This window comes from Danio aesculapii, chromosome 23, assembly GCF_903798145.1.
Source record: "Danio aesculapii chromosome 23, fDanAes4.1, whole genome shotgun sequence".
Lineage (NCBI taxonomy): Eukaryota > Metazoa > Chordata > Actinopteri > Cypriniformes > Danionidae > Danio > Danio aesculapii.
The window spans coordinates 34,195,231-34,214,536 of NC_079457.1; the positions used below are offsets into that span (position 1 = coordinate 34,195,231).

At 39.7% G+C, this 19,306-nt stretch overlaps 1 protein-coding gene across 1 annotated transcript in view; it reads left to right on the top strand.

The window, feature by feature from the left end:
- tulp1a (TUB like protein 1a) overlaps positions 1–19,306 on the top strand; it is a 74,304-nt gene that overhangs the window by 37,851 nt on the left and 17,147 nt on the right. Inside the window, 6 exon segments of the mRNA XM_056450021.1 lie at positions 2,445–2,555; positions 10,486–10,542; positions 10,545–10,643; positions 10,757–10,839; positions 13,871–14,040; positions 14,131–14,241. Of these exon segments, the coding sequence (XP_056305996.1) occupies positions 2,445–2,555; positions 10,486–10,542; positions 10,545–10,643; positions 10,757–10,839; positions 13,871–14,040; positions 14,131–14,241 (631 nt within the window).

Below are 19,306 nucleotides of genomic sequence, written 5' to 3' on the forward strand. Positions count from 1 at the left end.
ATAATAATATCATCAAGAGAGGACAAGCGCAAAGCAGCCGGCAATAAAAGGTGTGTTCAGTTCGCTAGGATCATCAATCATCATCAAACGTGATCAAGAGTGAGTTTCACAAGTTTAAAATGTTTTAAAACAGAGCATGTGTGTAATGAATTACAGCGATTCACTTCAGATGCACTTAATCCGCACAGCCGCGTGTCAGAACAATTATAAAGGAAGACGCTTCAATCGTGGTTTGTGGACGTTAAATCAGGTTTATTTTGTACATTAATATAAGAGATATCCATACAGCAGTGGATATTACCAGTATCATGTCACATATGCATGCAAAACGAGTGCAAAGCTTAACGCGCTGTCTCTCTCTCTCTCTCTGTGTGTGTCTGTGTGTCTGAGCTATGTGTGTGTGTGTACGAGTCTGCGCTAAGTGTTTGTGCCCTTGCTGTGTGTGTGCGTGAACTTTGTAATGACATTGTGTGTGACTCATTGTTGCAAAATCCACAAAAATATGCATCAAATAGTGATTGTTAAAGTTCTTACTGTAGTATTTCTCACACACGTTACGTGAGATCTGCTTCCTGAGGCAGCCGAGGGCGGCGATTGCTGACAGGCACGTGGGAACGGTGGGCGGGGAGGACTAGCCTTAAAGGGCCAGTACAAAAAAGCAGCAAAACCTTTTTTCCAGCTATAATATAGACACTTCAAACAGCTATAATAAATAATCTGATGGGTGTTTTGAGTTGAAACGTTACAGACACATTCTGGGGACACAAAAATCTTATATTAAATATGAAAAAGGAGTAACCTATGTGCCCTTTAAACAAAATCAAAGAACAAACTAAGATGATGTAATTTCGAACAAAATCTGGCCAAAATGGAGTATGTTTTGAGTTTGTTTTGGCAGTTTGAAAGCAAACATTCTAGGGGAGATTGTTTAGCTCCTTAACACTTTTGAACTACTATTAGTCCATGGTGATTATGCAATGGATGTGTGTGTTCTGGAACTCTGCTTCCTTTGATGTGCGATTGATTCATATCTCGTATTCTCAGAGGTCAGACAGGAAAACAACATTGAAAACAACAATACCAAGTTAGCCACATAAATACTGGAGAGATGTAGATGTATCCGCACCTGTACAGTAGTTAATGGTTTTCAAAAAATAAAACTGCTTTTATTCTAGCCAAAATAAAGCAAATAAGACTTTACCGGAAGGACAAAAATGATCAGACATACTGTGAAAATTTCCTTGCTCTGTTAAACATCATTTGGGAAATATTTAAAAAGATAAAAATTCAAAGGGGGCTAATAATTCTGACTTCAACTGTAAATCGATTTCAAATTTGAAAAAGAACTTTGTATAAAGACAGAAATTTCCCTCTACAGCCATCTATCAAATGCCTTACAATAAAATTTAAAATTTGAAAGGGCACACTGATGAAAACTAACACCAACTTTCTCATAAATTCAAATCATGACAAATTGAATTTGTTCAGGTTGCCCAAGCTAATGCTATTGCACACTTGAAAGGAATGAATTCATGACACCAACCTCCTTTTATAGATGTTTCTGGAGGATGTGATCAGACATCATTCTGTCTATGTATCTACCATAAGAATCAAAATCTTATGTGTTACACAATATCATTCTCTGAACAGCCCAGTGTCTGATTGCACTGGTTTTCTGAGATAATTTTTTAATTATTCTTGATGGCAAATCTCCTCGCAAAATGTTTACACCATGTTGGCGTAAGTTTCTTCCGGGTGGAAACATACATAGTTGCCATTATGTGATGTGTTTGAATGGCAAGGGTGGGAAATTATAATTTATTATTTAATATTTAATAATAATATTTACAATATAAAAAAAAAAATAATATACGTATTATTTATATAAATAAATATATTATGAAATCATGTTGACATTCATGGTCAGTATGTATGCACTAAATGACTTCATTTGTTGAAATCCACTGGATAGTTTTTAGAAGGCATACAGCTCCAGCCAGAAATTACTGAATTATTTAGAATATTTATTAAGTTACTTATTACATTGTGTTTTTAATGTCAACCACTACCCCAAACCTACACCTACCCCTCACAATATAAAAATAGTAATTATTGTTGTACAGTGTCACAAAAATGATGCTATATTGATATGTACATGCACAAGTATCCACTCTCTCTTTTAGACTTTACCAATTCACTGCTCTTCAACTATAAGCTCTGCTGATTATGTGTATTTGGCACACCTGAATAACCCCAGGGGGTTCTGGGAACTGGTCCTGACTTGACTGTCACACAAGGACACTCAGCTAAATTACCCTGTGAATGAATTCTACATTCACTTCAGCTCATCAACTCCAACTAAACCACCAGAATGATAAAATAACTCATATATTTATTCTAAATATGTCAATGTTTGACCATTTTCTCATTGTGAATCTTTGCAGAGAATAAAGGAGAATCAGAAAGCAAAGGAAAAACAGCCAAGGCTAAAAAGGAGCCAGCTTCCATGTTTCAGATAAATGGAGACAAACCAGATTTTATCGCAAAAAAGAAAGGTAATTTCACTTTTCTTTAATACTGTAGCTTGTAAATTTGCATACACTGTAAAACAAATTTACCTAAGTCATGACTTCAAAGGTTTTTTTTTATGTTATTTAACTTATTTAAATAAGTTAATGAAGTTTCAACTACTTTTTTTGAAGTTATGCAAAGTCTAACTTAATATTTTAGTATTTTAGTTTGATAAGTTCAGATGACAAGTAAATTTGATTTAACTAAAAAAAATTATAAATAAATAAGGCAACAAAAAATGTTTAAAGTCTATGAAAAACATATCTGGGTCACATTATCCTCCAAATGAAAGTAAAGTAAGAATGTTGCAAATATGACTATTATGTTTTTTATGCTTTGTTACAATTTTTAGCACAATTATGTAATAATATGAGAAACTATAAAGAATATAAGCTATAAGTGTAAAGAAACAAACATACACTCACCGGCCACTTTATTAGATACACCTGTCCTGGTAACGCAAATTTCTAATCAGCCAATCACATGGCAGCAACTTAATGCGTTTAGGCATGTCGGCATGGTCAAGATGATCTGCTGCAGTTCAAACTGAGCTTCAGAATAGGGAAGAAAGGTGATTTAACTGACTTTGAATGGGGCATAATTGTTGGTGCCAGATGGGCTGGTCTGAGTATTTCAGAAACTACTGATCTATTGGGGTTTTCACGCACAACCATTTCTAGGGTTTACAGAGAATGGTCTGAAAAAGAGGAAATATTCAGTGAGCGGCAGTTCTGTGGGCACAAATACCTTGTTGATGCCTGAGGTCAGAGGAGAACGACCAGACGGATAGAAAGGCAATAATAACTCAATTAACCACTTGTTACAACCAAGGTATACAGAGGAGCATCTCTAAACGCACAACACGTCCAACCTTGAGGCGGATGGACTACAGCAGCAGAACATCACACCGGTGCCACTCCTGTCAGATAAGAACAGGAAACTGAGGCTACAATTTACACAAGCTCACCAAAATTGAACAATAAAAGATTGGAAAAACGTTGCCTGGTCTGCTGAGTCTCGATTTCTGCTGCAACATTTGGATGGTAGGGTCAGACTTTGATGTCAACAACATGAAAGCATGGATCCATCCTGTCTTGTGTCAACAGTTTAGGCTGGTGATGGTGGTGTAATGCTGTGGGAGATATTTTTTTGGCACACTTTGGGCCCATTAGTACCAATTGAGCATTGTGTCAATGCCACAGCCTACCTGAGTATTATTGGTGACCATGTCCATTGCTTTATGACCACAGTTTACCCATCTTCTGATGGCTACTTCCAGTAGGATAAAGTGCCATGTCATAAATCATAAATCATCTCAGACTGATTTCTTGCATGATCCATGACAATGAGTTCCCTGTACTCAAACGCCCTCCATAGTCACCAGAGATCAATCCAATAGAGCATATTTGGGATGTGGCGGAACGAGAGATTTGTATCATGGATGTGCAACCAAGAAATCTGCAGCAACTGCGTGATGCTAATAATAAAGTGATAATAATAATAATAATAACAATAATAATAATAATAAATTTTATGCAATGTAGTGAAACCCCTTTTAAGTTGTTTGTGTAGGCTTGTAATTTACATACTGTTAAAGTACTCATATGTCTCTGTAATCTTTTTCAAACAATTTTATTTGATATACCCAAGTCACACCAGTGCGAATTTTGCATCTGTCATATTCATAACACAGACATGTCACATGTATGGCAAATGTGATTAAATATACTTTCACATACACATTCTCCGTGAATTATGCTTCAAGTTTTTACAGTAATTGTCAAATCCATAATGCTGGAATTGCTCAAATTTGTGTTGTACAAATATGGGAAAAAATAAATAAAAAGGTAACACTTTAGAATAATGGTCCACTGGTTCATGTTAATTAATGCATTAACTAACAATAACTAAGTATGAATAATATTATAAACCAATAATTAATATAGTTCAACATTTAGTAATGCATTATTAAAACTCAAGTTGTGATTGTGGTCACACTTTATTTTGATGGTCCGTTTGTTAAATTTACATTACTGTACATTGCATCTACATGCCAACTAATTCTCATTAGATTATAAGTAAACTGTTAGGTTGGGGTTAGGGTGTGGGTTGGGGTTAGGGTACATGTACAGTGCAAAGTTTCTTATAGTCAGTTTAATATCTGTTTAGCAGCAATATCAACAGATATTAAGCAGACAGTCTACTAATACTCAAATGGACCATCAAAATAAAGTGTTGCCGTGATTGTTAACATTACTTAATGCACTTTCAGTTAACAATGTTATTTAACTTAAATAGCATTAACTAACATTAACAAATATGAATGAATACCCTAATAAATGCAAAACTATCATGTTAGTAAATACATTAACTAATTGACCATTATTGTTATGGGAAGCAGACGGACAAAGGAGGTGAGTGAATTATCAACGATGTTTATTTACAACATATAAGCACACAAGGAGAACGGAGGAGAAGCGAGTGGAGTTAGGTTGGTCTGATGATCCGTTGCGGCAGGTTGGATGACTGATACTGAGGAGGACCGAATGCACACACCAGAGGGCTTGCGGGGAAGACAGACTGACGATAAACACAAGGCAGACAGGATACCGGGAACACTGGACAAACTAGGAGAGACAGAGAGCAGATAAGTACAAGATACTGAGATCGAAGGCTAGTGATTACCAGGAGGTGTTCACTCAGAGTCCGCTTCGTAGGAACGAGACCGGACCCTGAGTGAAGTGAGGTGTGTGCTTATGTAGTGACTATAAGTGATTGGGTGCAGCTGTGTGTGGTTAATACTCAGGTGATGGTGATCTTTGCGTGATGCTGGTGGAAGAGCCTGGCCAATCCGTGACATTACCACCCTCCCCAGGGCCCGCTCCTGAGGGCCTATACCTCCGACGCCGTGGTGGTCTACCACGTCCACGAGGTGCTGGAAACTCGGGGTGATTGGAGTGGAACTCCTCCATAAGTGCAGGATCTAATATATCTGATCTGGCGACCCAAGATCTCTCCTCCGGACCGTATCCCTCCCAGTCGACAAGATATTCCAGCTGACCACCACGACGTCAGGACCGTAGAATGTCCTTGACCTTGTAGATGGATCCAACTTCCGACATCAGTGGGGGAGGAGGTTCCTCTTCATGGCCAGGCTCTGTGGAGGGAATCAGAGGGTCGTGAAAGGGTTTGAGGAGTGACACGTGGAATGTGGGGTGGATTCTATATTGTGGTGGTAACTGTAACTTAAACGTGACGGGGTTGACCTGCTCCAGGATGGTGAAGGGACCAACAAATCTGGGACTAAGTTTTTGGGTGGGCAGTCGCAAGCGGATGTCTCTGGTGGAGAGCCAAACTTTCTGCCCCCGCGCATAGCTAGGACCTGGAATCCTCCTCTTGTCGGAGACCTCCTTGGCTCTGCGAACTGCCCTCTGGAGATGGTGATGAGCATCGTCCCAGACCCTCTCGCTCTCCCGGAACCAGTAATCCACTGCGGGGACATCAGAAGGTTCGCCATCCCAGGGAAAGAGTGGAGGTTGGAAGCCCAGAATATACTGGAATGGCGTAAGTCCGGTGGTAGGTTGCCGCAGGGAATTCTGGGCGTATTCCGCCCAGCCCAGAAACTAGCTCCAGGAGTTGATGACCGTGACAGAATGTTCTGAGGAACCGCCCCACTTCTTGGATCTTCCTCTCTGTCTGGCCGTTGGTCTGTGGATGATAGCCAGACGAGAGGCTGACGGTCACACCTAGGAGTCTGAAGAAGGCTTTCCATAGTCTGGAGATTAACTGGGGTCCTCGGTCCGAGACTATGTCTTCAGGTAACCCAAAGCATCGGAAGACATGGTTGAATAGGGTTTCGGCGGTTTCTAGGGCTGTGGGCAGACCCTTCAAGGGAATCAGACGGCAGAATTTGGAAAATCGATCGACAATGACTAAAATGCAGGTATTACCTTCAGATGATGGGAGATCTGTCATGAAGTCAACTCCTAGGTGTGACCAGGGGCGGTTTGGAATGGGCAAGGGATGGAGTTTACCTGCAGGTAGATGGCGAGGACTCTTCGACATAGCGCACTCTCTACAGCCTTGAACGTATCTCCTCACATCCCTCGCCATGTGCGGCCACCAAAAGCGTTGGGATAGCAGCGAGAGGGTGTTGTTGGCCCCGGGATGCCCTGTGCCCAAAGATGTATGGGTGGAATGAATCAGATCTACCCGTTGGTTTTCAGGAATGAAGCGACGATTGGGGGGACAGCCCGGCGGAGTCCTGGATTCGGGAGTGGCGACGACTGTAGGAGCGGACCAGGTGATGGGACAGACCGTGATCTGTTCTGGGAGGATTTTGGCTGGGGTCTCCATGATTTCCGGCTGATCATAAATACGGGAAAGTGCGTCCGCTAGGATGTTCTTTGACCCAGGTTGGTAAGATATTGAGAATTGGAATCGGGAGAAGAACAGGGACCATCGGGCCTGACGAGGACAGAGTCTTTTGGCTTCTTTGAGGTACTGGAGATTCTTATGGTCTGTAATCACCTGGAAAGGATGTTTGGCTCCCTCCAGCCAGTGTCGCCATTCTTCCAGGGCAAGCTTGATAGCCAATAGCTCCCGATTTCCGATGTCATAGTTTCTCTCCGCCGGGCTGAGCTTCCTTGAGAAATAGGCGCATGGATGGAGTAATGCTGGTGTACCTTGATGTTGTGACAGGATGGCTCCCACTCCAGTTGTCGAGGCATCTACCTCGACCACGAACGGGATTTCAGGATCGGGGTGAGTCAGGAGTGGAGCTTGAGTGAAGGATTGTTTGAGGGTTTGGAAGGCTGCATCGGCTTCGGGAGGCCAGGAGAGTTTCTTGGGGTGGTTTTTGAGTAGGTTGGTCAGCGGAGCGGTAATGAGACTGTAGTTGTGGATGAAACGTCTATAGAAATTGGCAAACCCTAGAAAAATCGCTGGAGTTCTTTAATAGTTGTTGGTTTTGGCCAGGAGACAACGGCAGTGACCTTCCCCTCGTCCATGCGAACCCCTTTCTGATCAATAATGTACCCCAAGAACTGAACAGACGGTAGGTGGAAGGAACATTTTTCAGCCTTGAGGTACAATTGATGGTCTCTGAGGGTTTGTAGGACCTCCGCAACGTGGTGGCGGTGTTCGGCCTCACTCCGGGAGTAAATCAGGATGTCATCAATGTAGACTATGACGGAGATATGGAGGAACTCCCGGAGGACTTCGTGAATGAAGTTCTGGAATACGGAGGGGGCGTTGACCAGACCATAGGGCATGACCAGGTATTCGTAGTGCCCTGTAGGGGTCACAAACGCCGTCTTCCACTCGTCCCCCTCACGTATTCTGACCAGATTGTAGGCGCTGCGGAGGTCCAACTTCGTGAATACCTTGGCGGATCGGAGTTGTTCCAGGGCCGCAGGGACGAGAGGAAGGGGATACCGGAACTTTGTTCCTTGATTCAGAACTCGATAGTCGATGCAAGGACGCAGCCCTCCATCCTTTTTGGCTACAAAGAAAAAGCTTGAGGCAGCGGGCGGATATACCCCTGACTCAGTGCTTCCTGAATATACTCCTCCATGGCCTTATTTTCTGGAAGGGACAACGGGTAGATCCTACCTTTGGGCATAGGAGCGTCTGGCAGCAGGTCTATGGCGCAGTCCCATGGCCGATGTGGAGGTAGCTGGGAAGCTCTCTTGGGGCAAAAAACGTCTTTATATGCGGAGTAGATCTTCGGGATTTGAATGGATCGTTTATCGACTGGACTTTCGACAGACGTGACATAGATGGTAAGGGGTTTCTGAAGTTGAACAGGTAGGTCGGGAAAACATCTGGGTTTGCAGTCTTCACCCCATTTCTTTATTTCTCCTGTGCCCCAAGAGAGGATGGGATCGTGCTTCACCAGCCACGGGCGCCCTAGAATGATGTCCATAGATGCACCCTCCAGAACCAGAAATTGGATCTCCTCCTTGTGGAGCAATCCCACTTGGAGATTGATAGGTTCACATTTGCGATGGATACGTGCCTGGGAATGGATTGCGTTGGTTATGGGTTGGATCTGGTAGACGTGCGTCGAGGCTTCGGTGTTAAGTTGGAGCTGGCGACAGAGGGCGTACGAGATGAAATTTCCAGCTGACCCGGAGTCGATGAGGGCCGTGACTGAAACAGATACAGAAGGGGTAGTTAACTGGACATTGGTGGTGAGAGGATGCATTTTTTCAATGGGAGAACTGAACACACTCACCAAGGGACGTGCTGGACGAATGGGACAGTCCAGCCTGACATGTCCTTCGGCACCACAGTACATACATAGACCCCGGGTCAGCCTCCTCTGTCGCTCAGTGATGGTGAGTCTACCAGATTCCACGATCATTGGTTCAGGTTCTGGAGGGACTGCTGGCTCTGGCGAACGGAGGAGTGCTTGGGGTACAGGTGGAAGATCGTGCTGGTAGGCCCTCAGACGATCTGAACAGCGGAGGGATTGTTGGATGAATTTCTCCAACCCCATGGTATCGTCGAGGGCTGCTAGCTGTAGTCGGAAGCTGGGCTCCAGTCCAAACCGGTAGGTGGTGAGGAGAGATCGCTCATTCCATCCGCTAGCAGCAGCCAGAGTACGGAACCGGAGCGCATAATCCTGAGTGGACATGGCTCCCTGTTTGAGATGGTATAACTGTTCTCCAGCTGCTAATTCTGCATCTGCGCGACCAAAAACCTCCTTAAAGTACTTGATGAAAGCTTGAATGGAGCTGGTTACCGGCCCAGACTGTTGCCAGATGGTTTCTGCCCACCGAAGAGCCGATCCAGAGAGAAGGGAGATGATGAACGCGATTTTGGACCGATCTGTGGGATATAACTCAGGTTGCATGGTGAATATTAGAGAACATTGTAAAAGAAATCCATTGCACTCCTCCGCCCCGCCAGAGTAGGGCGCTGGTCGAGCCATGGGACTGGATGAGTGGGTGGACGGAGAAGAAGTGCTCGGTGCTGCTTCGGGAAGTGGAGTAGATGACAATAACACTCTCTTCAGTGAGTCCACCAACTCTTGAATGGGATCGTGAGTGCTCATGCTGTTGATTGTAGAGGTCCGGTCTTCTGTTATGGGAAGCAGACGGACAAAGGAGGTGAGTGAATTATCAACGATGTTTATTTACAACATATAAGCACACAAGGAGAACGGAGGAGAAGTGAGTGGAGTTAGGTTGGTCTGATGATCCGTTGCGGCAGGTTGGATGACTGATACTGAGGAGGACCGAATGCACACACCAGAGGGCTTGCGGGGAAGACAGACTGACGATAAACACAAGGCAGACAGGATACCGGGAACACTGGACAAACTAGGAGAGACAGAAAGCAGATAAGTGCAAGATACTGAGATCGAAGGCTAGTGATTACCAGGAGGTGTTCACTCAGAGTCCGCTTCGTAGGAACGAGACCGGACCCTGAGTGAAGTGAGGTGTGTGCTTATGTAGTGACTATAAGTGATTGGGTGCAGCTGTGTGTGGTTAATACTCAGGTGATGGTGATCTTTGCGTGATGCTGGTGGAAGAGCCTGGCCAATCCGTGACAATTATTTTAAAGCATTACCAATAAAAATTGTAAAAATACAAAACGAAACTACAGCTGCAAATGTAATTGCAATATACAGTAAAGTTATGCTATATATTTCATATATTTTTTTCTTTATTTATTTTGGGATTAAATATGACCTGGAGTCATTAAAATGTAAAAAAAAAAAATATAATAATAATAATAATTATATATATATATATATATATATATATATATATATATATATATATATATATATATATATATATATATATATATATGGCTAATTAATTGTGTGTATTTTGATTATGGTGTTTTTAAATGTATTTAATAATTTCAAGCAATTGCTCAATTTGTAAATATTAGCTGCAGCCACCAAGTCGGACAGTGAGGAAAGTGAACCAGAAACTAAACCCAGCAAGAGCAAAAGAAATCTGCCACCTCCACCTCCATGTTTAACGCTGAAGGAGACAAAGAGAAGAAAAAAGAAAAGAACAGTAAAGACAAGGACAAGAATAACAAGAAGAAGAGTAAGTCCAAAATACTGTCTTTGTTTGTTTGCAACTTTTGAAAAAAAGGTTGAGTATTATAGCATATAATTATCCCTATAAATGTTTTTTTAATTTATTAATTTCACATGTAGATGCTGCTAAATCTGATGAAAGTGATGACGAGGATGCAGAAGGGTCCAAAAAGAAGAAAGGCAAAGGAAAGAAAAGTAAAAAGGTCAGACTCTGCTAAACTGAGGAAATGTATGGAAGCCTGTTCCCGTCTCTTTTAACTTTTTTCTCAGAATTGCAAGATATAAACTAGGGCTGCACAATACATTGTTTCAGCATTTACATATCGCAATGTCTGTGTCCGCAATAGTTGAATCTCAGGTTATGCGATGTTGAGTTGGTATTATAATTGATCAACAGTTGAGAATACATGAGATTTGTGGAGTCGTTGCAACGTATAACCATAAGAGAATGAAACTTTGTCATTTGCATGTGTTTTAAAGGCATTTTAAAACAGTGTAAAGCATTCAGCACAATGATGTACAACATTTGTAACTTTAATGAAAAAAATCAATGAATTATTAATTTAAATGAAGACTATACAGTTTTATTTTACATTTTATTATTCCATTTCTGTTCCTGAATACTGATTGACTCTCCGGAAAACCATAAAGTACTTATCCAGAAAACCATAAAGTACTGACACTTCTGATTGACTCTCTGGAAAACCATAAAGCATGGAGGATGCGGTGGCACAGTATGTAGTGCTGTCGCCTCACAAGAAAGTCGCTGGTTCGAGCCTTGGCTGGGTCAGTTGGCATTTTTGTGTGGAGTTTGCATGTTCTCCGCGCATTTGCGTGGGTTTTCACTGGGTGCTTTGGTTTTCCCCAACAAGTTCAAAGACATACAGGTGAATTGGGTAAGCTAAAATTGTCTGTAGTGTATTCAAACAATCTTGTGAAATTATATTCATATTGCAATATATATTGCAGAAAAACAAAATATCGCATTGTCAGATTTTTTCCAATATGGTGCAGCCCTAAAAGGAACTGACAATTCTAAAAATAAAGTCAGAATTCTGAGAAAAAAGCTGAAGAAAGTGTATTTTACACTGTATTTATGATCAGTCTCCATAATAAGAAATACTTTATAACTCACAACTCTGTGTTTATAACTCGCAATTGCAACTTTTACCTTAGAATTATGACTTTTTTTCTGTCAATTATGTTATATAAACTCGCAATTGTGAGAGAAAAGTCAGAATTCTTAGATTAAAAATCACAATTGCAAGTTATAAAGTCCAAATTGTGAGTTATGAAGTCAGAATTGTGAGATACAAATTCTGAATTTATTACTCGTAATTGTGACTTTTTATCTCAGAATTCTGACTTTACGTCATGCAACTGATTATTTCTTAGAATTCTGACTTTATTTCTCAGAATTCTGAGTTTGTATTACTTAATTCTGAGATAAGTCGTAATAACTCTTTTTAAAAAGATCAGAGGCAAGAACAGGCTTTCATAGAAATGAGATCACAAAGAACAGTTTTAGCAGATTTTTAAAATGACTTTCTCATTGTATGTTATTTTGACAGAATGTGTTGTAAAAATTCTATCATTTTTTTATTACGCAGCAATTTCATTGTTATATATTTTTTACATAGATTTTAATAGATTTGGTTCCATTCATGTTTTCATTTTAAACATTGCAGGATCAGCATTAAAATTTATACAAAGACAAGAAAAGGAACTGTACATCATCTTTTAATTTCAATAGCACATTGAGCAGATTAATGTGTGTTTCTTTGTTTGTTGTTTTTGTTTGTTTGTTTGTCTGTTTTTACACTAAATAGATTCTAATACAATTTCTGTAACTGAACTTTTCGATAACCAGCACTTGTTTGCCAATCATTATCCACTAACTGACTGCATTTTAGCTAATGTTAATTGTGTATTGTTAAATTTAAAATATATTTTATAGTTTTATGCAGATTTAAAGGGGCATATGGTTTTTATTTCAGATTGTACTAACTGTGTGGTGTGCAATGTTGTTATTTAAGCATAAACGACATCTGCAAAGTTACAACATACAAAATTCAATGTAAAGGGACATTTATTTATTTTATTATATAAATACATTTATTTATTTATTTTTTTTTTTTTTCGATAATGGGCTATATAGATACGGACTTTTAATTTTCAGCCAGGCCACGGGCTTCCGGTGAACTGTCTTTCCATTACAAACTTGTCACATTTAAGATCTGATTTCTTTAAAAAAGCCTGTCAGATATACGATATAAAGTGGGTCTCAGATTGGACAAGAAGCACTGCATTAAATTCCATTTCAACCCAGCAAGTTTTTGCCAAATTTTTGCCAAAGTTTTTGCTAGCCTGTTGCTAATGACGGCGCTAGTGATTACAACCGTATTTCATCTCGTTTTACGCCTGAACGACTAAATGAATGCTTAAGTCTATTTAACTGAATGTGTTGTAATGAAACACAAAAGCTGTAAAAACAAACTTGTGAAACTGAAAATAGTCCGATTAAGCTTTTACTGGAAGTTTATCGTTGGTTTTAAAACTCTAGCTGTGCATTTACATTTTAAAACCATATCAAACAGGTGGTAGAATGTGTAACTCTTATCAACCCTAATATACTATTATTTGCACCCTTGTGTGTAGTGTTTCCTTCAACATGCACAGTATGAGCAAATTAGAACACACTAAGACAGTTGACCAATCAGAGCAAATTGCAGATTTCTGTGAGCTAGTAAGCAGACAGTTGTAGTTTATTTATTTATTTATTATTTAATAATTTTTTTAGGGGTTTTCACCTTTAATGACAGGACAGTGAAGATTTACAGTACATACAAAAAAGCATGTGAAGAAGAGAGAGGGGAAGGATCGGCCAAGGACCTTGAGCCGAGAATCGCACTCAGGTCGCCGCGCAGGGCCGTGCACATGGGGTGCGGCCCAGTGGCTAGAGCCACTGCCCCTCCCTTTCCCTCCAATGCGTCCATGCCCCACCCCTCCACTTAGCATGATTTCCGCAACTGTCACACCCCAAGCCCCCAAATTTCTTGGACAAAAACAACCCTCATTTTGATTTATTACCTTTACACAAATCTCAAAGCCATGCGGATTTCTATTTCAATGACTGGATTTCACCTGCAAAATCCTTCTGAGTGCCAGTAATGGGACATAATGTATGTCTTTTAACTTTGTATGATCTGATCAGTGTGTTTCCTCATATGACAGGAGGAGAGACCTCCATCTCCAGAGATTGAGTTTGATGATCTTGAGGAGTTTGTTCTTCAACCTGCACCTCAGGGAACCACCATTAAGTGCAAAGTGACGCGAGACAAGCGTGGGATGGACAGAGGCTTCTACCCTACATATTACCTCCATTTAGACAATGAAAAGAAGGTAACTGAAGTCAAACTACAAGTGGCATATACATATTTTGAAATGAAAATCACAAATTGATGACTCTTTCCCGTTTCACCCTATTCTGCAGGTTTCCTATTGGCTGGTCGAAAAAGAAAAAAGAGTGCGACATCGAATTATTTGATTTCCATAGATGCCACTGATCTGTCACGGGGTGGAGATAACTTTATTGGAAAGTTAAGGTAACTTGCTTCCAGACCTGGGTAGATGACTTACTGACTTACTCAGTTACTGATTACAAATTACATAACAAAATGTGTAGTCAGCCTTTTAATCTAATTAGATTACACATTTATGGTTATGTAATCTATTATTGGATTACATTTAGATTACTTTTGAGCTAACGCATATTTCATGTCACATTCTGAAGTAGAATAATGTTCTGTTTTCGACAGTGGTGAAAAGAATAATGAAAAATCATGCTCAAGTAGAGTAAAAGTATCTGTTGTAAACATTACTCAAAGTATGAGTGAAAAGTAACCCTTTTAAAAGCACTCAAGAGTAGTGAGTAGTAACTATTATACTGTAAAAGATTAAAGCGTTTACATGCAATGTGTGTGTTTGTGTGTAAAAGTAACATTCTGTAGTGCATTTAGATATTATTCAAGGATATTCCAGTCATCATACAGTAGGAATCTGTCATCTTCTCATCAGTAACATGCAGTCAGCTTCTTGGTCATTGCCTGTAACGATATTGTGTCTTCAGGTTGTTCTGTATGATGCGATTTGATTGGACAGGAATTACAGACTGATTATTCTAATTTAGCCAATCACCACAGACAAGAAAAAAATAAAGTAGAGACTGCAGGTTGAAGCAAAAAGTAAAAAGTACTGATACAGCACTAAAATTTACTTAAGGAAAATTAAAAGTACACATTTTTAAAACTACTCAGTGAAGTACAATTCCAGAGAAAACCTACTCAATTACAATAATTTGCGTATTTGTAATTTATTACACCAATGACTTATATGGGTTCAAAGAAAAATATATTAAAGGTGCTGTGTAAGTTTTTGACTCTTCTAAAGCATAAAAATACCTTAATATGTTTGCAGATATTTAAGAAACATGCTAAGTGAACATTCTTGTTTATCTGGAAAAACAATGTGAATGTCAGATATTCTGCTTTGAAAATGTCTGTTACATGCCGGAAAGCTGTCTTTGTTTTGGTACTTTTAACCTGTCCAATGCTTACCTGCTTACTCATTTATAATTTAGCACCCCAGGTTGTCTTGTTGGAGCACCACATATTTCATTCACTCAGTCAGGAAAACTCTCAAAGCATGCGTCTGTGATTGAAATGCCACCTCCGGTGGACAGTAGCAGACTCCGAAATTAGATGCGGATTCAGAGTTATACATGAGGTTATTAATTAGCAAATAATATAAATATTAAAAACGTAAACATTAGGTGAGCAGGTTACATTGTAACCCCGTGTCCTAACAACAAGCTAAGTGATGAGATTTGCAGTGATGAAGAGTTTGACTCTTTGCACCAGACAAAACATGACAGAAATTTAAATACAGTCATTCAGAAGCACATCATTTGCACTCACTCACAAAATGATAAGGTTTTTAATCTAATTGATACATATTAAACCTCTTTAACATTATTAAATGTACATGCTGAATCACTATGTGTTGGTTTTAAGCAGTGCTTAATTTGTAAGGATCCGGCATGTTACCCGAGGATGGAGAGGTGTCTCGTACCAAAGTGGGGAGGGGGTGGGTGTTGCAGGCGAAAGCGGGACAGAGGTGTCAAGGACGACAGTGAAGAGGGTTGGGGAGTCGCAGAAGAAAGCGAAAGTGAACAGCGGATGTGGGAAAAGGGTTGAGGAGGGGGATCGGTAAAATGAGGTGCCGGATCAGATTTTAGAGGTGCCGGATCCGGATTCGGCATGTTTTCGGCACAAATTAAGCCCTGGTTTTGAGTCACAGTTCTAAAGTTAAATTTCAAACACATTTAATTAGCATTTAACACTGAATAAAGCACATGAGGTGTACCTGAGGTGATCATTGTCAGATTTCTGTTGTTCAGCTGCAAGAAATAGATGCCTTTAATCATATACAAATTTGAGGTGTTGGTTAGAACAAAAACATCTTTTAATATGGAAAATATTTCTTCTATTGCATGCCGTTGCTTTTAGTTAGAACACGGTTTAAATCAGGCTTTAGGCTCGATCGTCAGACTTGCTCCTGTTGGTCGTCAATCTGGCAACCTACGTTTGCATTTGTTTTGATCCCGGAATGCAATACCTAGTTTAACCACTACAATACAACAAACTTACATACTGCACCTTTAATTCTTTAAAAGCATTAAAAGCCTCAACAGCGTCTCTCTTTTTTGCAAATTGCAACTGCAATGATGGACAGATGATATTCAAAAATACAAAAATGTATATACCTTACTGTGTCTCCTGATAGTAACCCAGAATAACACAACATCACAACTTTTGGTTTTAGACTATTTTAATTAAAATGATACGCACTTAAAAAACTCCATAAAATTTACAGCTATCCAATTTTTTTATCTAAAAACGCAATCAATGCAACACATCAAGCAATAGCTATATTGCAAACATGCAACATCTTGAACATTTATAGGCAGCAGGTTTATTTAAAAAAAAAGAAAAAAATCAGCAAAATCATTGAATTATGAACAGTTTACTGCTACTGTGCAAATAATAAGTAATCATGTTAGGGCTTAAGGATATATGCAGGATATATGCAATGTTGAGTTTGCATTTTAATTTATCATTTGCATGTGTTTTTATGCCTGTTATTGTATAATGATTTTAAAAGCATTCAGGTATAATAAATTGTACCATTTGTGAACTTAACTATGATTAATTTTATTGAGTTTTTTTTATTTTTATCATTCACTTACAGTACTTGAATACTGTTAGACTCTTGAAATGATAAAACTTTATTTCAATTGTATATACAAATATAGATATGCACTGCAAATAGCACAGACAATTAAAAAAAACTGTGTCGGGGGACCCCACAAATTTTATATTTTGTTTATTAGATTTTATGGAGATGCAAATAGTAAACATTAATTCATCATCAGTCTCTGACTAAACATGTGCATGAAAATACTCACAGCGCATGCACATACAGAAATGCACTGCAAATAGCACAGACAACAAGTAAAATGTGTTGGAGGACACCAAAAAATGTAAAGACTGCACTGCAGTCACTGCAGAATCATCCCAATCGATCTAACATTACAAATTATTTCCAAACAGAGATATTAAGTCATCTTGACCAGGTCTTAATTCAATTCAATTCAATTCAATTCAATTCACCTTTATTTGTATAGCGCTTATACAATGTAGATTGTGTCAAAGCAGCTTCACATAAAAGGTAACAGTAAATAGGAACAGTGTAGTTCAGTTTGTAGTGTTTAAGTTCAGTTCAGTTTAGCTCAGTTCAGTGTGGTTTAATAATCACTACTGAGAATCCAAATACTGAAGAGCAAATCCAACGATGCGCAGCTCTACAGATCCCGAACCATGCAAGCCAGTGGCGACAGCGGAGAGGGAAAAAAAAAACTTCACTAAAGGCGGAAGTGAAGAAAAAAAAAAAACCTTGAGAGAAACCAGGCTCAGTTGGGCACGACCATTTTAATTTCTCCGCTGGCCAAACGTCTTGTGCAGAGCTGCAGTCTCAGTGGCGGAGGCTGGAAGCTGGCCTCAGCGAAGACTCGTCTGTCTCTGTCACAGGAATCAGTCTCATGTTCTCCACTCTTCCATGACCATCACAGTAGCTGCTCAGGATTCGGCCAGGTCCAGGATATAAAAAACCTTGGGATCATCTCGTCGTTGGTCATGGATCGAATCAGTGACTCTGCATAGTCTGAGGGCCTCGGGAAGAGTATCCCCAGGTGGAAATGGAGAATAAAGAAAATAATTAGCGTAGCTGATGTTCACAGTGTATATCAACAAGATGCATAACCTGTGTGGAAGCCCCCTAAGTGGTGCACTAGGTGTATGCTTTACTGAACAGATAGGTATTTAATCTAGTTTTGAATTGGGAGAGTGTGTCTGAGCCTCGGACGTTATCAGGGTATTCCAGAGTTTAGGAGCCATAAATGAGAAGGCTCGACCTCCTTTACTCGACTTTGCTATTCTAGGTACTACCAGAAGCCCTGAGTTTTGAGACCTTAAAGAGCGAGTTGGATTGTAGCGAGACAGAAGATTGGTTAGATAAACAGGAGCTAGATTATTTAAAGCTTTATATGTAAGAAGCAACATTTTAAATTCAATACGAAACTTAACAGGCAGCCAGTGTAAGGAGGATAAAATTGGGGTGATGTGATCAAATTTTCTAGACCTGGTAAGAACTCTGGCAGCTGCATTTTGTACTAATTGAAGTTTGTTAATAGAGGATGCTGGGCAGCCAGCAAACAGTGCATTACAGTAGTCCAGCCTAGAAGTCATAAAAGCATGGACTAGCTTTTCTGCATCTGAGATGGATAGCATACTTCGTAACTTAGCGATATTTCTCAGATGAAAGAAAGCAGTTTTTGTGACATGGGATATATGATTTTTAAAAGTTAAATTGCTGTCTAATATGACACCCAGATCTTTTATAGTAGAGCTAACGCTAACTTTGTATCCCTCTAATTGTAGGTCGAGTTGTGAGATCTGCTGTGTACAGGATTTAGGCCCAATAAGTAATAATTCTGTTTTGTCTGAGTTTAAGAGAAGATAATTGTTGGTCATCCAGTCTTTAACATCTTTAATACACTCAGTTAGCTTGGACAGATTAGACGTCTCGTCAGGTTTAGTTGAAATATATAATTGAGTATCATCTGCATAGCAGTGAAAGCTGATCCCATGTCTTCTAATAATGTCTCCCAGGGGTAGCATGTATATTGTAAACAGCAAAGGGTCTAAAACTGATCCTTGAGGCACCCTGTATTTTACTGGGCTGATTTGTGAAGGCTGTCCATTAATATTCACAAACTGGTAACGGTCAGATAAGTATGACTTAAACCATTGTAGGGCATGTCCCTGGACACCTGCAGACTTTAAGTGATTAATAAGGATACCATGGTCAATGGTGTCAAATGCCGCACTAAGATCGAGTAGAACTAATAGCGAGATGCACCCTTGGTCAGCAGCTAAGAGTAAATCGTTGGTTATTTTCACTAATGCAGTTTCTGTACTGTGATGAGCTCTGAAACCTGACTGAAACACTTCAAAAACATTGTTGGTCTGCAGAAAGGAGCATAATTGAGCA